Raw genomic sequence first — 18,095 nt, forward strand, 5'->3', positions numbered from 1 at the left:
TCTATGACAAAGGTGACAAGAATATACAATACAGTAAAGACCGTCTATTTAATAAATGGTGTTAGAAAAACTGGACAGTTACATGCAAAAAAAAATGAAACTAGACCATCTTCTTACACCATATATAAGAATGAACTCTAAATGGATTGAAAATTTAAATGTGAGACCTGAAACCATAAAACTCTTAGAAGAAGATACAGGAAGTAAACTCTCAGATATTACCCTTAGTAATATTTTTACTGGTATGTCTCCTCTGGCAAGGGTAACAAAAGAAAAAATAAACAAATGGGACTACATCATACTAAAACATTTTTTCACAGCAAAGGAAATCATCAACAAAACAAAAAGACATCCTGCTGAGTGGGAGGAAATATTTGCCAATAATACATCTGATAAGCGGGTGATATCCAAATTTTATTAAAAAAACTATACAACTCAACACACAAGAAAACAACCAAGTTAAAAAATGGGCAGAGGACCTGAATAGACATTTCTCCAAAGAGGACATACAGATGGCCAACAGACATATGAAAAGATGCTCAACATCACTAATCATCAGAGAAATGCAAATAAAAACCACAATGAGAGACCACCTGTTAGAATGACTACCATCAACCAGACAAACAATAACAAGTGTTGGTGAGAATGTAGAGAAAAGGGAACCCTTGTGCACTGTTGGTGGGATTGCAATTTGGTGCAGCCACTATGGAAAACAGTACGGACGTTCCTCAAAAAATTAAAAATAGATCTATATTATGACTCAGTAACTCCACTCCTGGGTATTTATCCAATGAAATCAAAAACACTAATTTGAAAAGATATATGCTCCCTTATATTTACTGCAGCACTGTTCACAATAGCCAAGATATGGAAACAACCAAAGTGCCCATCTACAGACGATTGGATAAAGAATTTGTGATACATATATACAATGGAATATTACTCTTCCATAAAAAGAAATGAAACCTTATAATCAATAATGTTTTAAAGATTATGTAGGGTTCCAGATGGGTACCGGACATACTGGGGATCACTTCATAGATTGTGTAGATGCCTGACCACTGCTGTGTACACCTGAAGCTGATATAGAAAAAGATCAAATGTCACCGATAATGAAATACACACACACACACACACACACACACACACACACACACAGGGTGCCAAAAAAAATGTATACACATTTTAAGAAAGGAAAAAATTGTATTAAAATTACGCTGATGGTAACCACTTTGAGCACCTCTTACAACTGCAGAAGTCAAACGTGACTTGTATTAATTCATCTTCTGTTATCAGTATATATTTAGTATTACAATTTTAATACAGTTTTTTCTTTTCTTAAAATGTGTATACATCTTTTTGGTGCCCTCCATACACACACGCACTCATATATATAGTCACAGGATGTAAAGCACAGCATAAGGAATATAGTCAATAGTATTGTAATAGCTGTGTATGATGCCAGAGGGGTACTAGACTTGGGGCGGGGTTATCACTTTGTGAGGGGTGTAAATATCTAATCACTATATTGTTTTGTACACCTGAAACTAAGACTAAAACAAAAGATAATTATTCACCTTTTCCACATCTGAAAGTGTGCAGCTAAATATACATAGGGGAATATACAACCATGCTGACTAGTTTCTTTTTTATTTTTTTTGCTATAATCTTATCCTTTAATTCATTTTTTATTAGTTTCAGGTGTAAAAAAACAATGCAATAGTTAGACATTTCACCCCTCACAAAGCGATAACTCCTCTCCCCCAATCTGTTGCCCCTCTGACATCGTATATATCTATTAACAATTCCATTGACTCTATTCCCTATGCTATACTCCATATCCCATGACTATGTATATTAAATTATAGCTGACATACAGTATTATTCAACTTCAGCTTCAGGTGTACAGTGCAGTGGTCAGGCATCTACACAGTCCATGCAGTGGTCTCCCTAATAAGACAGGTGCCCATCTGACACCCTACGAAATCTTTACAACATTATTGATTATATTCTCCAAACTGTCTTTCATATCCCCATGGCAATATTCTAGTTACCAAGTTATGCTAATGCCTTCCCCTTCTTCCTCATTATCACCCCCTCCCTTCTAGCAACCATCAAGACTAGTTTTATTTTTAATTCATAACTACATTCATCGAATGGGCCTTAATTGTCAGATAATTATATTGTATTCTCCAGTCCTTTGTTTCTCCCACTTATGAAGACAACTATTTTCACCTTTTTCTCTTCAGATCTCCAGCACCACTTCCCCTATCCTCAGTGTCAGATAGTGATTCCTGCCTCAATGAGAAAATTAAAGCAATGAGAACATCCACAAACTCTCACCACTACATCTACCAAATTACCAGCATTATCTACCATGTCTCCTGCTTTCCCTTCTGTGCTCCTCTCTAAGATCAATTTCACCTAGCATTTCACAAACATAATTTCACTTACTACTCTAGTGATCCTATGAGATTGGTGTTCGTGGTACCATTTTACAGCTGAGGACATAGGTTCAAAGTCACATCATTAGACAGGAACTGTTGGAGCTCTGTGTTCTCTATCCTCTCATTACTCAAAAGGCAGCACCATGGACCAGTAGCATCACCAACACTTGAGATGCTATTAGGCCCCAAACCTAATAACAAAATCAAAAACTGCACTTTAAGAAGATTCCCAGGTGGGTTTTATACCCTTTGATGTTTGAAGAACACCGATGTGTATACCATTCTGTTATTTCCCATACACTTTTCACTAATACAGTAGTGCCAATTATTTTAAAAATAAAATTGGTTCTTTGATCGTGTTGTAGCAGTAGTCAGTCCTTCTTCCTGAGGAAGTGTCATTAAGAATGACAGGTATTCCCAAGATGCTAACTAACTACTTTAAACTTTCCATGGATTGTATTAGTGTCTCATGGCCTTGCAAATGAAACTTCTGACAGTATTCCTTCTCTTGGCATGATTGATTTGCTTAAGTTTGGATTAAGTTTGGGTAGGAACTTGGTGGCAGCCAGATCAAAGAATCTGGGATTACCAGCCTTATAAGAGCCAATTCTTATTCTAATCATTCATTTTAACTATTAATTTCTCTTTCACTTAGAAGAGCTTGCTTTAATTAAAAGCAGAACCAAATATTGCAGATTTGATCTTGGAGTATGGACTTCTTTTAAGGCGTATTGTTAGTTGTGAATATTGAGAATCCACCCATGGAAGAGGTTTAAGAACCTACAATTTATTTTTTTGAATAATGTTATAAAATGCTAGTTTCTTTGTTCCATACAGAAATCTAACTTACAATAAATACTCTGATGGAAAGATTTTGGTAAAAGCATGGGGACCTGACACTGCGTCACTAAAATTTCTGCTAGCATTTTTCCCATTAGAGCACAATGGCTCCAAACAAAGAGGAAATGATATGGGTAAACCACAGCACCCTCCATCTAACATTTACACTAAGAGGAAAGCACAATGAGCTCTGGCAAGTTTCCTCCCACTACATTTGACACCTCTACCCACATTTTGAAAGAAACATATGTATTTCATATACATCATACAACGCTGACCTCACCAAAATGTGAATTCTTTGTGATTTTGATTTTATCATTTCAATGTTTTGAATTTTTTAATTAACAATACTCCATTTTAGTCCTCTACAATAACAGGTAACTATACATTCCTTGGCTTCTCTCTTCTCCATCATTTTCATACTGGTAGGGTTGGTCCATTCCTGTTTCGTTTATGATAATTTGAAATAATTAGGCTCATTCACAACTTTATGACTTAAAGGGTAAAAAACCACATCACTCACATCATTTGTTAAGCAACTATAGTACTTAAATGGACTTATAATTACCCACCAATTATTTCAGTCATCCTCAAAGATTTGCGTTCAGTCCATTATTTCTTGACAAACCCATAGTAAAAATCTGCTTACACTAGAATAACCACTCCATCTTAACTTCCTTTGCTCCTTTTCTTCTTCATATTCTTAGGACATTTCCTAAGGTAACCTTTTGCTACAACCAGGGTGGTCTTTTTAAGCTACTGCCCAAATGCCTTGTTGCCCAATTCCACCCCTTTGTACACTCCATGGGCCTAATTCTTTTTCCATGTCTGAATTCCCACAAATCTGATCAGTTTGGAAGTGAGCCTTCTCTGACAACCTCATCCCACAGTCTGTCTCATTCCAAAAGTTTTATTTCTGATACAATCTATTTGCCTCTTTATCTCCTATTAACTTTGTATAATAGGTGTTGAATTATTCACAAGTGTTACCTGTATATATTTTATCAACCTGTTTGATTATTCACTGCTGAAACTAAGAACTGTATCTTTTACTTCTCTTGAACCTTGTAGTGTTTTTCACATAGTCTACAAGAAATATTTCTTGAAGGAATGCATGAATGAATGAATAAATGGAAAATAGCAGATTTAAGCTCAAGAAGTCATACTTGTGGTTTTATCCCACTTAATCAAGATAGATTAATCTATTCCCTCATGCATTAATTCATATAATTTAAAATAAGGGACATAATTTGAACATAAATTTTAAAAAAAATTTTAAAACCTCAGTTTTACAAATGAGGAAGTAGAGACTCAAGTGTAAAGTGGACTGATGGACATTACATATATAATTTGCAGGAAAATCAAAACTAGAATTTAGATTTCTGAATCCAAATCCTATGCTCTTGTGAAGGGCAGTGCTTTCTGGTGGAGATACCAGGTTAATAGTGGTATTTTAGCCATTAGGCCATTTCAAGAAAGGGATAAACAAAAGATGAGGTAAAACACATAGGTCAGTTCAGACTGCAGATCACATGTTTAAACTACTTCTTTAAAACAATAGGCAATATACTTATGTATGTATTTAATTATGCATGTACCCATCTTTTTCCTGTAAGGAGTTTGGTAGCTGTACATAATGTGTTCAATACAACAGCATAAAATAGCATGATAAATAAGCAGATAAGGAAAAAAGGGCTAGATGGAAGTGAGATAGGAAAAGAAAAGTCAGAAATGAATTAGGATGTAAAATCCTGTTGAGAAATCTTTTACTTTCGCTAGACACAGCTCACAAATATGCCTGGCTCTAAGCATCCTATCTGTCTAGGGAAGGAAATGACAATGTCATTTACATAATTGAACAGTATCCATAAAATAAAAATAAACCATTTGTGCACATGAAGTACGTCCATTCTTTACATTAAAACTAGATAGTATTTTTTCCTGTGAATCCCTATATCAATCAGGATAGGTTAAATTATGCTATAGTAACAATGTCAGCAAAATCTTAGTGGCTTAAGGTGACAAAGGTGTATTTTTCATTCACACTGCGTATCCATTGCATTTAGGCTCAGGTCTCTATTAGTGTAGTAACTCAGACATCCACACCAAAGATTAGTCCATCTCATTCACCATCATCACTGCAGCAGGGGAAAGAGAACTCGATGAACTGAACATTGACTCTTAAATCTTCAAATCAGAAAAAACCACACATCATTTCAACTCAATTTTTATGATAACATTGCCCAGAGCAAGGCACATTCCCATACTTATCTTCAAAGAAAGTAGAGGTTTTCAGTCCTATCATGTGCCTTGGAAGGATGAAAAGGTGAATATTTCTGAACAGCCCAATTGATTATCACACTTTCCCCAACTGATTACCACAGAAAAGCTCTGTGTAAGGTAATGAACTATATTGACATAGTAAATACAACCAGAGTTGCATCTATAACATTGCACTATATTGACCAAGGGAATTAAAACAAAGCATAATATGGTAAAAATAGACCTACAGGTGGCCAGGAAAATTCAGCTCTAATACATAGCCCTTTTCAAGAATATGTCTCAGATTTTCTAAAGAAATAGATAAAACTCAATAATTCCTCAATATTTTTTCTCAACAAAGATTTTATAAATATGGAGTAATAGTGAGTTAGAATTTATACTCCTTAAAAAATATTAATAACAATATAGACTAACATATAACCTTTATAATGTGCCAGTCACTGTGATTTGCATATATGATCTCATTTTTATCCAGTTAACAAGTCTATAAGTTAATTATTACCGTCTCCAAATTATATTTGAGGAAACTGAAGCTTAAAGAAATTAATTAGCCCAAGGTCATTTAGTCTACAAAATAACGGAGCTGGCATTTAAATCTGTGTCCATCTTACTTCAAGGTCTACGTCCTTACTTAATATACTACTCTGCTTCAGGAATGCGGGTTAAGTTCACATGTGTGCTTTAAACTATTGGTCAAGTGGGACTTAGATCCACTCTCCTGGTGAATAGGAGAGGAGAAGATCTGGCTTGGACGAGAACCCTCCTAACCTTTGAGTGGAATTGTCTTAAGAGGCACCTCCAGAGAGCGCATATATACTTTTAGAGCATTTTTAGAGGAAGATCAAGGTCTCAAATTTCTGTTATTGGTGGAACTGTGATGTTTTTCAAAGAAAAACAGGAGCCATGCTTTGAAAAACAGAATAATATTTAGAGAGTAACATATAAAAAACATTGTCTCAATAAATGAATATGCCAATAAATAAAAAATCCTGTCAAAGTAACTATAGAGGATATGTAAAATACAGCAAGAAAATAAAGAGAAAGATTTAAGAAAAATATTAATACTTCAAAAGGTATATTATCTTTTTTTTAAAATCTTGGATCTAAAACCTAAACTATTTTTAAATTTATTTTTCAACTACAGTTGTCATACAATATTTTATTAGTTTCAGGTGTACAGCATAGTGATTAGACATTGAAATAATTTACAAAGCTATCACCCCGATAAGTCTAGTATCCATCAGACACCATACATAGTTATTATAATATTATTGACTATATTATCTATGCTGTATTTTACATCCTCACGAGTATTATTAAATTTATAGTGGTGACATTGGTTAATGACATTATTTTAGTTTTATATAAATATTTCTATATCCATTCATTCATTGACAGACACAGGTGTTTTCGTATCTTGGTCTCTGTGAATAATGTTGTAATGAACATGGGAGTGCAGATATCTCTTTGAAATAATGATTTCATTTCCTTCAGGTGTATAACCAAAAGAGCGATTGCTGGGTTAAATGGTAATTTTTTCTATTTCTGTGGGAAAAAATGCCATTTGAATTTTGATAGGGTTTACTTTGAATCTGTATATCAGTGTTTAATATGGACATTTTAAAAATATTAATTTTTCTAATCCACGAACATGAGATACCTTTCCATTTATTTATGTCTTCATCAGTTTCTTTCATCAATATTTTATAGTTTTTACTGTATAGATCTTTTACCTCCATGGTTAAATTTATTCTTAAATATTTTATTCTCTTTGATGCTATCACAAATGGGGTTGTTTTCTTGATTTCTTCTTTGAATAGATTATTGTTGATGTGAAAAAGCACAACTGATTTTTTATATTGATTTTGTGTCCTGCAACTTTACTGAATTCATTTATTCTAACAGTTTTTGAATGGGTGTTTTTTTTTTGCATATAAAATTAGGGTTTTTACATGTAAAATTATGTCATCTGCAAACAGAAATAATTTTATTTTTTTCCAATTTTGATGCCATTTTTTTTCTTATCTGATTGCTCTTGCTAGTACTTCCAGTACTATATTGAATAGAAGTGGCAACAGTTGGCATCCTTGCCTTGTACTGAATATTAGAGGAAAAGTTTTCAATGTTTCCGCATTATGATGTTAGTTGTGGGTATTTCATAGATGATCTTTGTTGTGTTAAGGATATTCCCTTCTATACCTTTTTTTAAACTTTTTTTCTATATCTATTTTATTGAGAGTTTTTATCATAAATGAATGTTGAACTTTGTCAAATTCTTTTTCTGCATCTATTGAGATAACCATGTGGTTTTTATTTTTCATTGTTAATGTAGCATATCACATTGATTGTTTTGCATATGTTAAACTAACCTTGCATCCCAAGATAAATCTCACTTGGTCATGGTGTATAAACTTTTTGATGTATTGTTGAATTTGATTTGCTAGCATTATACTGTGGAAATTTGCATCTCTGCTCATCAGAGATATTGGCTTATAGTTTTTTTTTTTTTTTTTTTGCAGTGTCTTTATCTGGCTTTGGTATCAGGGTGATGTTGGCCTCAAAATGAATTTGGAAGTGTTCCCTTTGCTTCTGCTTTTTTGGAAGAGTTTTTAAAGGATTGGTGTTAATTCATCATTGAATGTTTGATAGGATTCAGACATCATACCATCTGGTCCTGGGCTTTTCTTTGTTGGGAGATTTTTTTATTACCACTTTAATATCCTTATTTTTAACTGGTCTGTTCAAACTATCTATTTCTTCTTGATTCAGTCATTGTTAGATTATAAGTTTCTAGGAATTTATCCATTTCTTCTAGGTTATTCAATTTGTTTGCATATAATTGTTCATAATATTCTCTTATAATCATTTCAGTAGTATTTGTAACATCTCTTTCATTTCTGATTTTGAGTCCTTTTTTCTTGGTGATTTGGGCTTAAAGTTTGTCTATTTTGTTTATATTTTCAGTAAACTAGTTCAGTAAACTAGATCTTTTCTTTTGTATTATTAATCTCTATTTCATTTATTTTTGCTCTGATCAGAGCAATATTTTCCAATTTTTGCTTCAGAACCCATTTAATGGTTGATTTTTAAAATATTTTCTATTCTACATGAAAAACTTAAAATGGGTTCAATTTTCTTCAACAACACCTTTAATTAAGCCAAATTTAAAAGCTTATTTTACATTTGTAATATTTGGCACCACAGAGCCTTAATTCATAAATATACCAGTACCTTATTTAAAATACTTGTCACTTAGTTCTTCATACAAAAACCATAGAAATACTTAAAAATCAATCATTTGTCTTGTACCTGTAACTTGTCTGAACAATGATTTAGTACTTTAAGGCACAGATATAATTTATAGAAAAAGTAATAGAAAGAAGTAACCTCCCCAAAATGCCAAGATCAAGTGATCTGAAAAGTAAGGTTTTTATTGTGTGCACAGTGGACGTGAAGTAGAGATCTTTTCCTTATTACTATATCTGTTCATAGAAACTAGAAATTAGGTAATATCATCTAAATATGTATTAAAGAATGATTCAAAATTGAGCAAGTTTTATTTTTTAATTATTATTTGCCAAGAGAGTATTTTTATTAATTTCTTATTTATCTTTCCAGTATTTCTTTATACAAATGAAGGCAAATCCAATAGATACTTTTATTTTCTCTCTTTTATACTAAATGTAATATATTGCATACAGTCAATCAAATAATATACTCTAAACACTGTTCAACTTGCTTTTCAATTTGAATTAATGATATGAACTGTAGATCTCTTCATATCAGTATGGGGATCTTCCTCATTTAGTTTTACAGCTGCATAGTATTCCTTCAAATGGGAGTGCCTTAGTTTATTCAATCATTACTTGACTACTAAATACATCGGTTGTTTATAATCTCTAAGTTTTACAAATTATGCCACAGTCAATAAACTTGTACATTATGTTCTTTCGTGCTTACGTAGGAGGTTGTGTAGGATACATTCTCAGAGGAGAAATTGCTGGGTCCAAGGGGAAATATGTATTTTTGGTATATATTGCCTGATTCCCCTCCATAAGAGGTTATATGTTTTTGAGCAAGAACTTATATGGTTTACTACCTTTCTTGCCCTTTCTAACTCCAACTTAATCTAACCTTGATCAAAAATTTTAAATGCAGATTCCTTGCTAACCAATTCTTTAATCTCTGCCAGAGATAAATGCCCATATGCCTTTAGTATTTCAGGCTAACATTCAATATATTTTAATGTCTTAGGTCAAAAATCAATCCAAATGACTTTCCTCAACTCCTCAGAGTCTTTTCATTAACATCATAACCGCTAGATCTAATTAGTCTACCTTGTAACTGAGGATGACAATCAGTGCCAGAATCTAGTAAAAACTTCAGATTATTTGTTTGCTCTGCTTTATGTTAAGATATCCTTAGTAACTAGCTTTTAGGCTGATTGGCATGGCTGATTAAATCATAGGGTTCGCCTTTCCTTTAAGATGTGGCAAGATTCCCTGGGTATCTTCATGTATATTCACGCTGATTGCAAGGAAAAATTACCAAGTCTTTCCTTATCTGGGTGTGTTGTCAGTATATGGAAAAGATGAACTCAAACATACAAAGTCTCCTATTGCATTTAACTACAGGGTAATGGAAAGGGCTCTAGACTCAGAAGCAAAAAACCTAGGCCTATGTCCTCTCTATCTACTCAAAAAATGCTGTTTCCCCAAAAATAAGACCTAGTGGGACAATTAGCTCTAATGCATCTTTTGGAGTAAAAATTAACATAAGACCGGTACTTATTGTATTATATTATATTATATTATATTATATTATATTATATTATATTATGCCCGGTTATTATATTATATAAGACCCAGTCATATGTCATAGTAAAATAAGACCCAGTATATTATATTATATTATATTATATTATATTATATTATATTATATTAATCATAGACCCTGTCTTATATTACAGTAAAATAAGACCGGGTCTTATATTAATTTTTGCTCCAAAAGACGCATTACAGCTGATGGTCCAGCTTGGTCTTATTTTCGGGGAAACACGGTGGTAGCTTAGAGCAAGTCATAGAGTTTACTGCACTTTAGTTTTCTCATGTGTAAATTATGGGAAATGTTACTTAGCTCACAGAATGGTTTGTGAAGATGACATGAGATAATGAAAGTGAATGAATTTTATAAACTCTGAAGCGCTATTAAGTAAAAATGAGATAGGATATTCATTTCCTTTCACTGGGGCAAGCTATAACAACACGCCAAACCCCTCTCAATCATCTTTGCTTTTCTCCATGTTTAGGGTGCTTTGCTAGGAGAAAGAAGAGGTATCATGCCTTTATGTGAAGAAAAAATACCAGAATTTAAGAAAGTATTTTGTTTTCTGTTTTAGCCATAGACTTCGATATGATGGAAATTTTAAAGAACCCAAGAGCATATGCAACATCCACACCCAAGGAAGAACCAAGATTATTAAGACTAACAACAAAGGTTTGGAGTCATTATTTTTAAAAATGTTCTTCTTTTATTTGCAGTATAATTAGTTCAACAGCTTCATATAGGCAGTGTGGGTTATTTCACTCTTGATATATATTTTAGAAAAAAAATTAATGATCAAAAGTGATTTATTGGAGAGGTTAATCTTAATATTAAAAAGTTTTATTTTTTTCTGTAAAAAATCCCCATCTCTAATGAGAAAAAAAATACAGCATTTATCTTTTTTCATGCTCTGGCACTGCTAGTCCTTGAATTGACATACAGACATGGCTCTGATCTCAACAAGCATCAGTCAAAGTTGGGAGAACTTCAAAGGTGTTTTCAGCAATGCTTGGCCTGGCCCCACCTCTTAAGCCATAGTCCTAGAATAACTGACTATATGTAGATACTGTTCCTCTTAAGTTGTAAATACTATGTTTCTCCACTTTCCTGAAGGTGCCTCCAAACTAGAGATTTTATGGACTTGCCACTTTATGTTGCTTTAGCTAAATTTGATGAGGTTATTGGCTTGAAATTCTGAATTTGATCTCTTAACTTGTTAGACAATTAGGTTTTAAATCTGTTCCTGTCTTTATTGCTAAAATTTTGTCTGAATTATCTAGACAAGTCTCACTATTATTTTAAATTTTAAGTTATGCCTGTGTAAAAACCACTTTCTCAAAGTAAGTATTCACATGTTTCCTGCCCTCTGATAATTTAGGTTTATAAAATCTCTTCCAACCTTCACAGTGCTGCCAAGGATGATTTGTAAGTATTTAGGTTAGAAAATGGTGATCTCTAGGACTCAATTTGGGATTGATGACACCATTTTTTTTTGGGTGGGGGGGGGAGATAGGTAGATTTAGAAATCAGGGAAATGTAATAAAATTGTGTATCTGATCTTCAATAAGCACTAAAAATGGTGTTTTATGCCTTGCTTACAAGTTGAAGAAATATGGATAGGTGGATTTGTAACTGACTGAACAACCTATTTCAGATGACCCTATTAAAAGATAGAATGCAAATACATCTTCGATAGTATACCATAGTGTTGCATTATTGGTCCTGTCCCATGCAGACTACTTTATCAACAACTTGGATAAAAATATGGTTGCCATTTTTATTAGATATGTAGAAGTCATAAAGCTTGGAAGAATTATGAATACATTGGATGAAAAAAAGTTCACAACAGGATAGCGTAATAAGCCTAATCTTAGAAGATAAACTTTCATTGTAGAAAAAGTATAGCGATCCAAAATTACAACTGGGTAAGTATAATATAATAAAACCTTGGCTTAAGGGCATCTGGAAAGATTTGGGAATTGGTTTTAATAGTAAGTTCTGTATGTGTCAACAGTAGAATGTTGTTGACCCCAAAATCTAATGTATTCTTGCACTATTTAAATAGACATGTGGGCTTTACTCTCTGCTAATTTAACAATAATTGTGTGTGATATTCATTTTGGAGAGTTGCATTGTAAAAGGGTATAGACAAACAGAAGCATTCTTAACAGAATATAACCAGGATGATGAAGGACTCTGAAACCATATTGTTTGAGCAATGGCCAAAATATTTAAAGACATTGCTACCAGAAAAGAAAAAACCCTGGAGGCCTTATTAACTGCTTTCAAATATGTAGAGTGCTACTGCAAGAAAGCAGGATTAGACTTTCTGTGTGGCTCAGTAATGTTCTTTACCAATAGAAACCAAAAAAATATTTTACTTTTACCAGTAAGTGAAAGCTATAGGGAGACAGATTTCAGTTCAACATAAAGAAGAATTTTTTAAGCACCAAATGCTGAATATGCATGTGAGCATTGGCAGGACACACATTAAAAACTCAAAAAATCTTAAGTTTAGCTTTATAGTCATTGTTAGCAATTATCCTTTAATAAATTAACAGAAAAATTGAGCACTAAAACCATCCCTTGGACTTTCTGGGTCATTCCTTGTGACCTTTCCAAAGTTTATAGGATTGCCTGGTTCTTCAAATTTAGTACTAAATTGATTTTTGACTGTAAGTCCTGTTTATGGAATCAAAGTTCTCCGACAATTATATGTCATATCTTTTGTTAGGTGATGGAAGCAGTGGGGCTTCTGTTGATTGTTTTGGCTATTTTGAATATCTCTAGCAAAAGTTCTTTGGGCAACATGGGACCTTCTGCTTTGACGTATCTAAGAAAATAACTAAGGCGCCACAAAACATCAGATTTGCATTTAATTGTAGATCTGCTCTTGCCTGGTTGAATTATCCTTAAAAAATCAGGGCTCCTCATAGAGGAAGTAGCTGTGAACTGTGGTTTTCATAAGTTAAAAACTAGTAACTGCAGGAGAACAGTAACAGAAATGTCTATTTCTAGTACTTCAGTAAGATAGAGTTTCTATCTTACAATACCCAAGGTGGAAGCCAGAAAAGGGTCATAAAACGATCTTATGAGATAGGCAAAAATTTCCTTGTAATCTAAATAGAGCTTGGCCTGGTTTTGCATGGAATTTAAAGATCAGGCTAGATGTATCCTGATGTAAATTGGGAGATTAAGAAAAGGAAATGATTTACATCATAGAAAATACGCCTGATCTTGACATTAACTTTTCACCATCAAAGAATTGCTTTTGATTATTATAGTCTCATTTTTAAAAATAATTTTGGAGCAGCTATGAACATACACAATGAAAAAGTGACCATAAGCAAAGGTAACAGAAAAGAATTTTATGTATTGGTAAAAGCTAATAAAAATAAATCTTATCTCCCCACAGGAAATGGAATCAATAATAAATCTCTCATCTAGGCATTACAAAAAATTGAGAAAATACTTCAACATATGAGTAGTTGCTATACTGACCTTGTTACCCTACAAGAAGTCAATAATAGAATCTTGGAGTGATTATATTTATTGTGTTGTTTCCCTGACATAGAATTCATGGTCAACATTTTGTTTTGTTTCGTTTGCTTTGGTTTTTTTTTCGTTTAGTTTAGTTTTGCTTTGTTTTCTCTCAGCACTTTGATTATGTTATCCAACTGCCTCTGGCCCCGTTTGTTCTAATGAGAAGTCAGCTGTTAATCTAAGGTTCCCTTATATGTTGTTTTTCTCTCGCTGTTTTTAAGACTTTTCTTTTTATCTTTGTCTTTCAATACTTTGTCTATATGTCTAGATGTGAATTTATCCTACTTGAAGTTAAGGTTCTTAGATGTATTTTTCATAAAATTTGGAAAGTTTCATTATTTCTACATATTTTTTTTCCTGCCACTTTTTCTAGGATTCTGGTCTTTTTCTTCATTCGTTTTCTTTCTAGTTTTCAGACAGAATAATCTCCATTGCCCTATATTTAAGCTGATAAAGCAAAAGGCTAGAAGAGCTTTACTGCCCATACTCATAGATTCATACGTTAGTAACTTTCTTTAATTAAGAAAATGCTTTGCAGAATTTACTTGTATTTACTTTAATATACTAGATGGTAATTTTATTTATAGTTATAATGCACTTATATTTTATTTACAGTTCTTTAAAAATACACAAAGGTAATAACTGATCTGACTTTTTTCTTCCCTTCATAGTCCCATTATGCTAGCGCTGGTCCAGAGTTTAACCGTGTGCTCTTCAATATTGGAAGTCAGAGTCCACTGATTTTATATTATCTTAAAATGCATGAGCTAACTAGTATTTCCAAAGGCCCTAAAAAAAGCAAGATTAAACTCACTGAAATATTGCAAGAACCATATCCTTTTTTAAACTTTGCTTTAATATGATCCATTTCTAAAATATTCAAAACTGTTTACTAAATGTGTCAATTAAGAAAAAAATTAATGCATTTTTTAACCAATGCTTTTATTTAGCATTTAATTATGTTCAAAACTTTTGTAGCATGTTTGGTTATTTTCTCTTTTAAAGCTAAGGCTATGATTTTGCATGTAAGAAAAATAAAACCAGCATAATTAAAAACTGGTATATTTAGCTCTTTAGTAAAAGGCTGTCTTTGTAACTTACTGTTCAGGGTTCAGTTTCAAACATTTGTCGGAACTGTGGGGCTTCTAGGCTTCTCCAGAAGAGAGTTTCAAACATGCATTAGCTATGGAATCCTTGTCCCAATGAAAATTTATTTAAAAACTTAATGTGTAAAATATAAAATAAAGAAACGGGAGCTCTTTAGTTGCAGCAGCGGTGGGGGACCCACAGTTCTGTTTGCTCTCCTATGATCTGTCTACATAACCCATCCTGGCCCAGGCTCACTGGGGACTCAGATGAACCCCAAAGGGCTCTAATACCAGGGTCTTCAAACTGAAGTGTACATAGCTCTGGATGAAGAAAAAAAATATCAGGACTCTTAGTTACATGTGTTTCTATCTTGAAAAATAAAAAAGAAGTCGCACTTTACTAATATTTAGTAAACGGGTACCCTCACTCAGCTGATATTTTATTCTGGACTCCACTCTGTTGAGGGCATCTTTGCTCTCATGTTGTTTTCTGGATATCACAACATAAAGCTGTTTTCTTTGGGTGGGTAAGCAAATTCATAGATTATATTGTTGAGTTAAAACTAAATTAACAACTCACTAGTGCACCAAAGCTTTAAAAGATTTCTGAAAAGAACTGCGTATTGATGCAAGAATAAATTTTTTTAAAAAAAGGAAAGAAATGGCAGAACAATATTTCTCCTACTCCTTGCAGGAGCTCATTTTCAGCCACAATAAGAAATTAAATGGTGACCTATTGAGTTCTGCCAGGATGTAGTCGAAAAATATAAAAATAAAAATATTCAAAAAGACTATTTGAAATATGGATATACATCATTTTATAAACAACAAATCTAGCCCTAAGTGTCTTACACTTTTCAACATTATCAAATGGTAGTATATCAGTTTAATTTGCAAGGCATTTGTAAACCAACTGTCTAGACACCAATACAAACATCTACAATTTAAGGACAAAAGATTTGGTGTACCATTACTAACTGTTAAATTTTATTTTTAAAATATTTTATTTCATCTCACTGTTTTCTATTCATATCCTGCATATATTTTATAATGTGCATAATATATTAATACAGATTGATATGTATATAATTTATAAATTAAAAATTATACTTATATAGGCATGTGCTCACATAGCTTTCACTCATGAGATATGTGGTCAAGAAAGTGTGGACACCACTGCTCTAGCAGATTCTCAGAACTCTGCCTACAGCACTTCTTCTTCCACATTTCAGTCAAGACAACCTCTAGAGTCTCGCTGACCACAAGCACATGGAATTAACCTGAATGGCTCCGTACCACAAGGAGAAAGGCAAACTACAGGGCAAATCAGTCTGTCTTAAGACTTGTAACTTAGGTAATGATGCAAGGAGTCTCATCAACCTCAGATTATGTCTAAAACAAAATTTTTTAATCTCTAGACATAAAATTTGAAAGGTATCTAAAACCTTTCACAATAGATTACTTTTATGTTTAACTAATTTTTATTGTGATTATAAAAATGTCAGTCTTTGATTGTGCTTACATTTCTGACAGGCATGTATTTTGCAGTGAGTGCATGTATGCAGAGTGATAGAGTAGAGAAAGTGGAGAAGGCAATAAATAATAACAACAACAAAAAAGACAAATATAATTCATCATATTTGAGGTAGGCACACTCTAAGATGGTCCCCAATAATCCCCACCTCCTGGTGGTATTCGGGGCCTTGTGTAATTCCCTCTCATTGTGGGCTGAACCTATGATTTGTTTCTAACAAATAGGGCATGGCAAATATAATGGAATATCACTTCTGAGATCCAGTTGCAAAAAAACTGACATTGGCCCTGCTCGACCTTTCATATTTGCCCTCACAAAGCACTTTGAGGGAAACCAGCTACCATGTTTTGAGCTGACCAGTAGAGAAGCCTACATGGCAGGGAAGGGAGGAAGGCCTCCAGCCAACAGCCAGTAAGAAACAGACCCTCAGTCCAAAATCCCACCAGGAAATGAATATTGTCAACAACCACGTGAGTGAGCTTGGAAGCAGATCCTTTGGTTGAGACCTGAGGTGACTGCAGCCCCTGCCTGTGAGGGACATTGAGCCCGAAGTATCCAGCTGAGCCAAGCCCAGATTCCTGACCCATAGAAGCTAGGCAATGATAAATGTTTGTTGTTTTAAGCTGCCATGTTTTGGGGGTAATTTGTTATACATCAGTAGATAACTCACAACATTTTAGCAAAAGTCCGATTTAGATGAATCTCTTCAATACCATTATAGCCCCTGCCTCCTTCAGTCCAAATATTTATCACACTGTAGTGTTGCCATTTGTTTACTTGTTTTTCTCACCCAATAGAGAATAAAGAAAGAGTCTTTATATCCCTGACACCTGAAAAATGGTATATAGAATACAATAGGTGTCAAATAAATGTCTGATGGGTGGGTATAGCATGGTTTTATATAAGGTTAAGACCAAATTTCATTTTATTTTTCAAAAACAATTGACACTATCTTTAAAATTAAAAAACAAACAAACAAACAAAAACCTAGGGGACAGGTATAGAGATAGAAATTTGGGAGTCATTGGTACAAAGTTAACCTTTGAAGTAATCATTATCAAAATGATGTTTAAAAAGTATTGAACAGTTACTGTGTACCAAGCACTCATCTAAGTGCTTTCCATTTGGTAACTCATTTAATTCTCATGTCAATTTCTGAGGTAGATACTATTATTCTCTATTTTACAGATAAAGAAACTGAGGCACAGGAAAGGTAGGTATCTTTCCTGAGGACAGTAAGTGATAGTAAGTGTACAGACAGGAAGTGCTGTACAATAAGTGATAGCACTTGGAGACTAGCTTGGCAGTCTGGTTTCAGAGCAGATGCCCTGGAGCACTCAGGTATTTAGTTCTTTACCCATGAGGAATGTGAAGCTGCAGAAGATAAAAGCCTATTCTAGACTTTTAAGGAGAATCCCAATCATGGTTTCAGGAGTAGGATAGTAAGAGTCAGAGAACTCAACAGAGGACAAAAGAGAAGGGGTACCATGGTAGTGTCCCCATATTTAAGGATTCATGGTTTATTGAAATTTCTAC

The 18,095-nt window shown here is 33.4% G+C and overlaps 1 protein-coding gene across 1 annotated transcript in view; it reads left to right on the forward strand.

Moving 5' to 3' along the window:
- FAM227B (family with sequence similarity 227 member B) overlaps positions 1–18,095 on the forward strand; it is a 178,583-nt gene that overhangs the window by 135,999 nt on the left and 24,489 nt on the right. The window contains exons 11-12 of the mRNA XM_019730676.2: positions 10,969–11,066; positions 14,609–14,771. Of these exons, the coding sequence (XP_019586235.2) occupies positions 10,969–11,066; positions 14,609–14,771 (261 nt within the window). The remainder of the gene's footprint in view (positions 1–10,968; positions 11,067–14,608; positions 14,772–18,095) is intronic.

This window comes from Rhinolophus sinicus, linkage group LG03 (assembly GCF_036562045.2).
Source record: "Rhinolophus sinicus isolate RSC01 linkage group LG03, ASM3656204v1, whole genome shotgun sequence".
NCBI classification, from domain to species: Eukaryota; Metazoa; Chordata; class Mammalia; order Chiroptera; family Rhinolophidae; genus Rhinolophus; species Rhinolophus sinicus.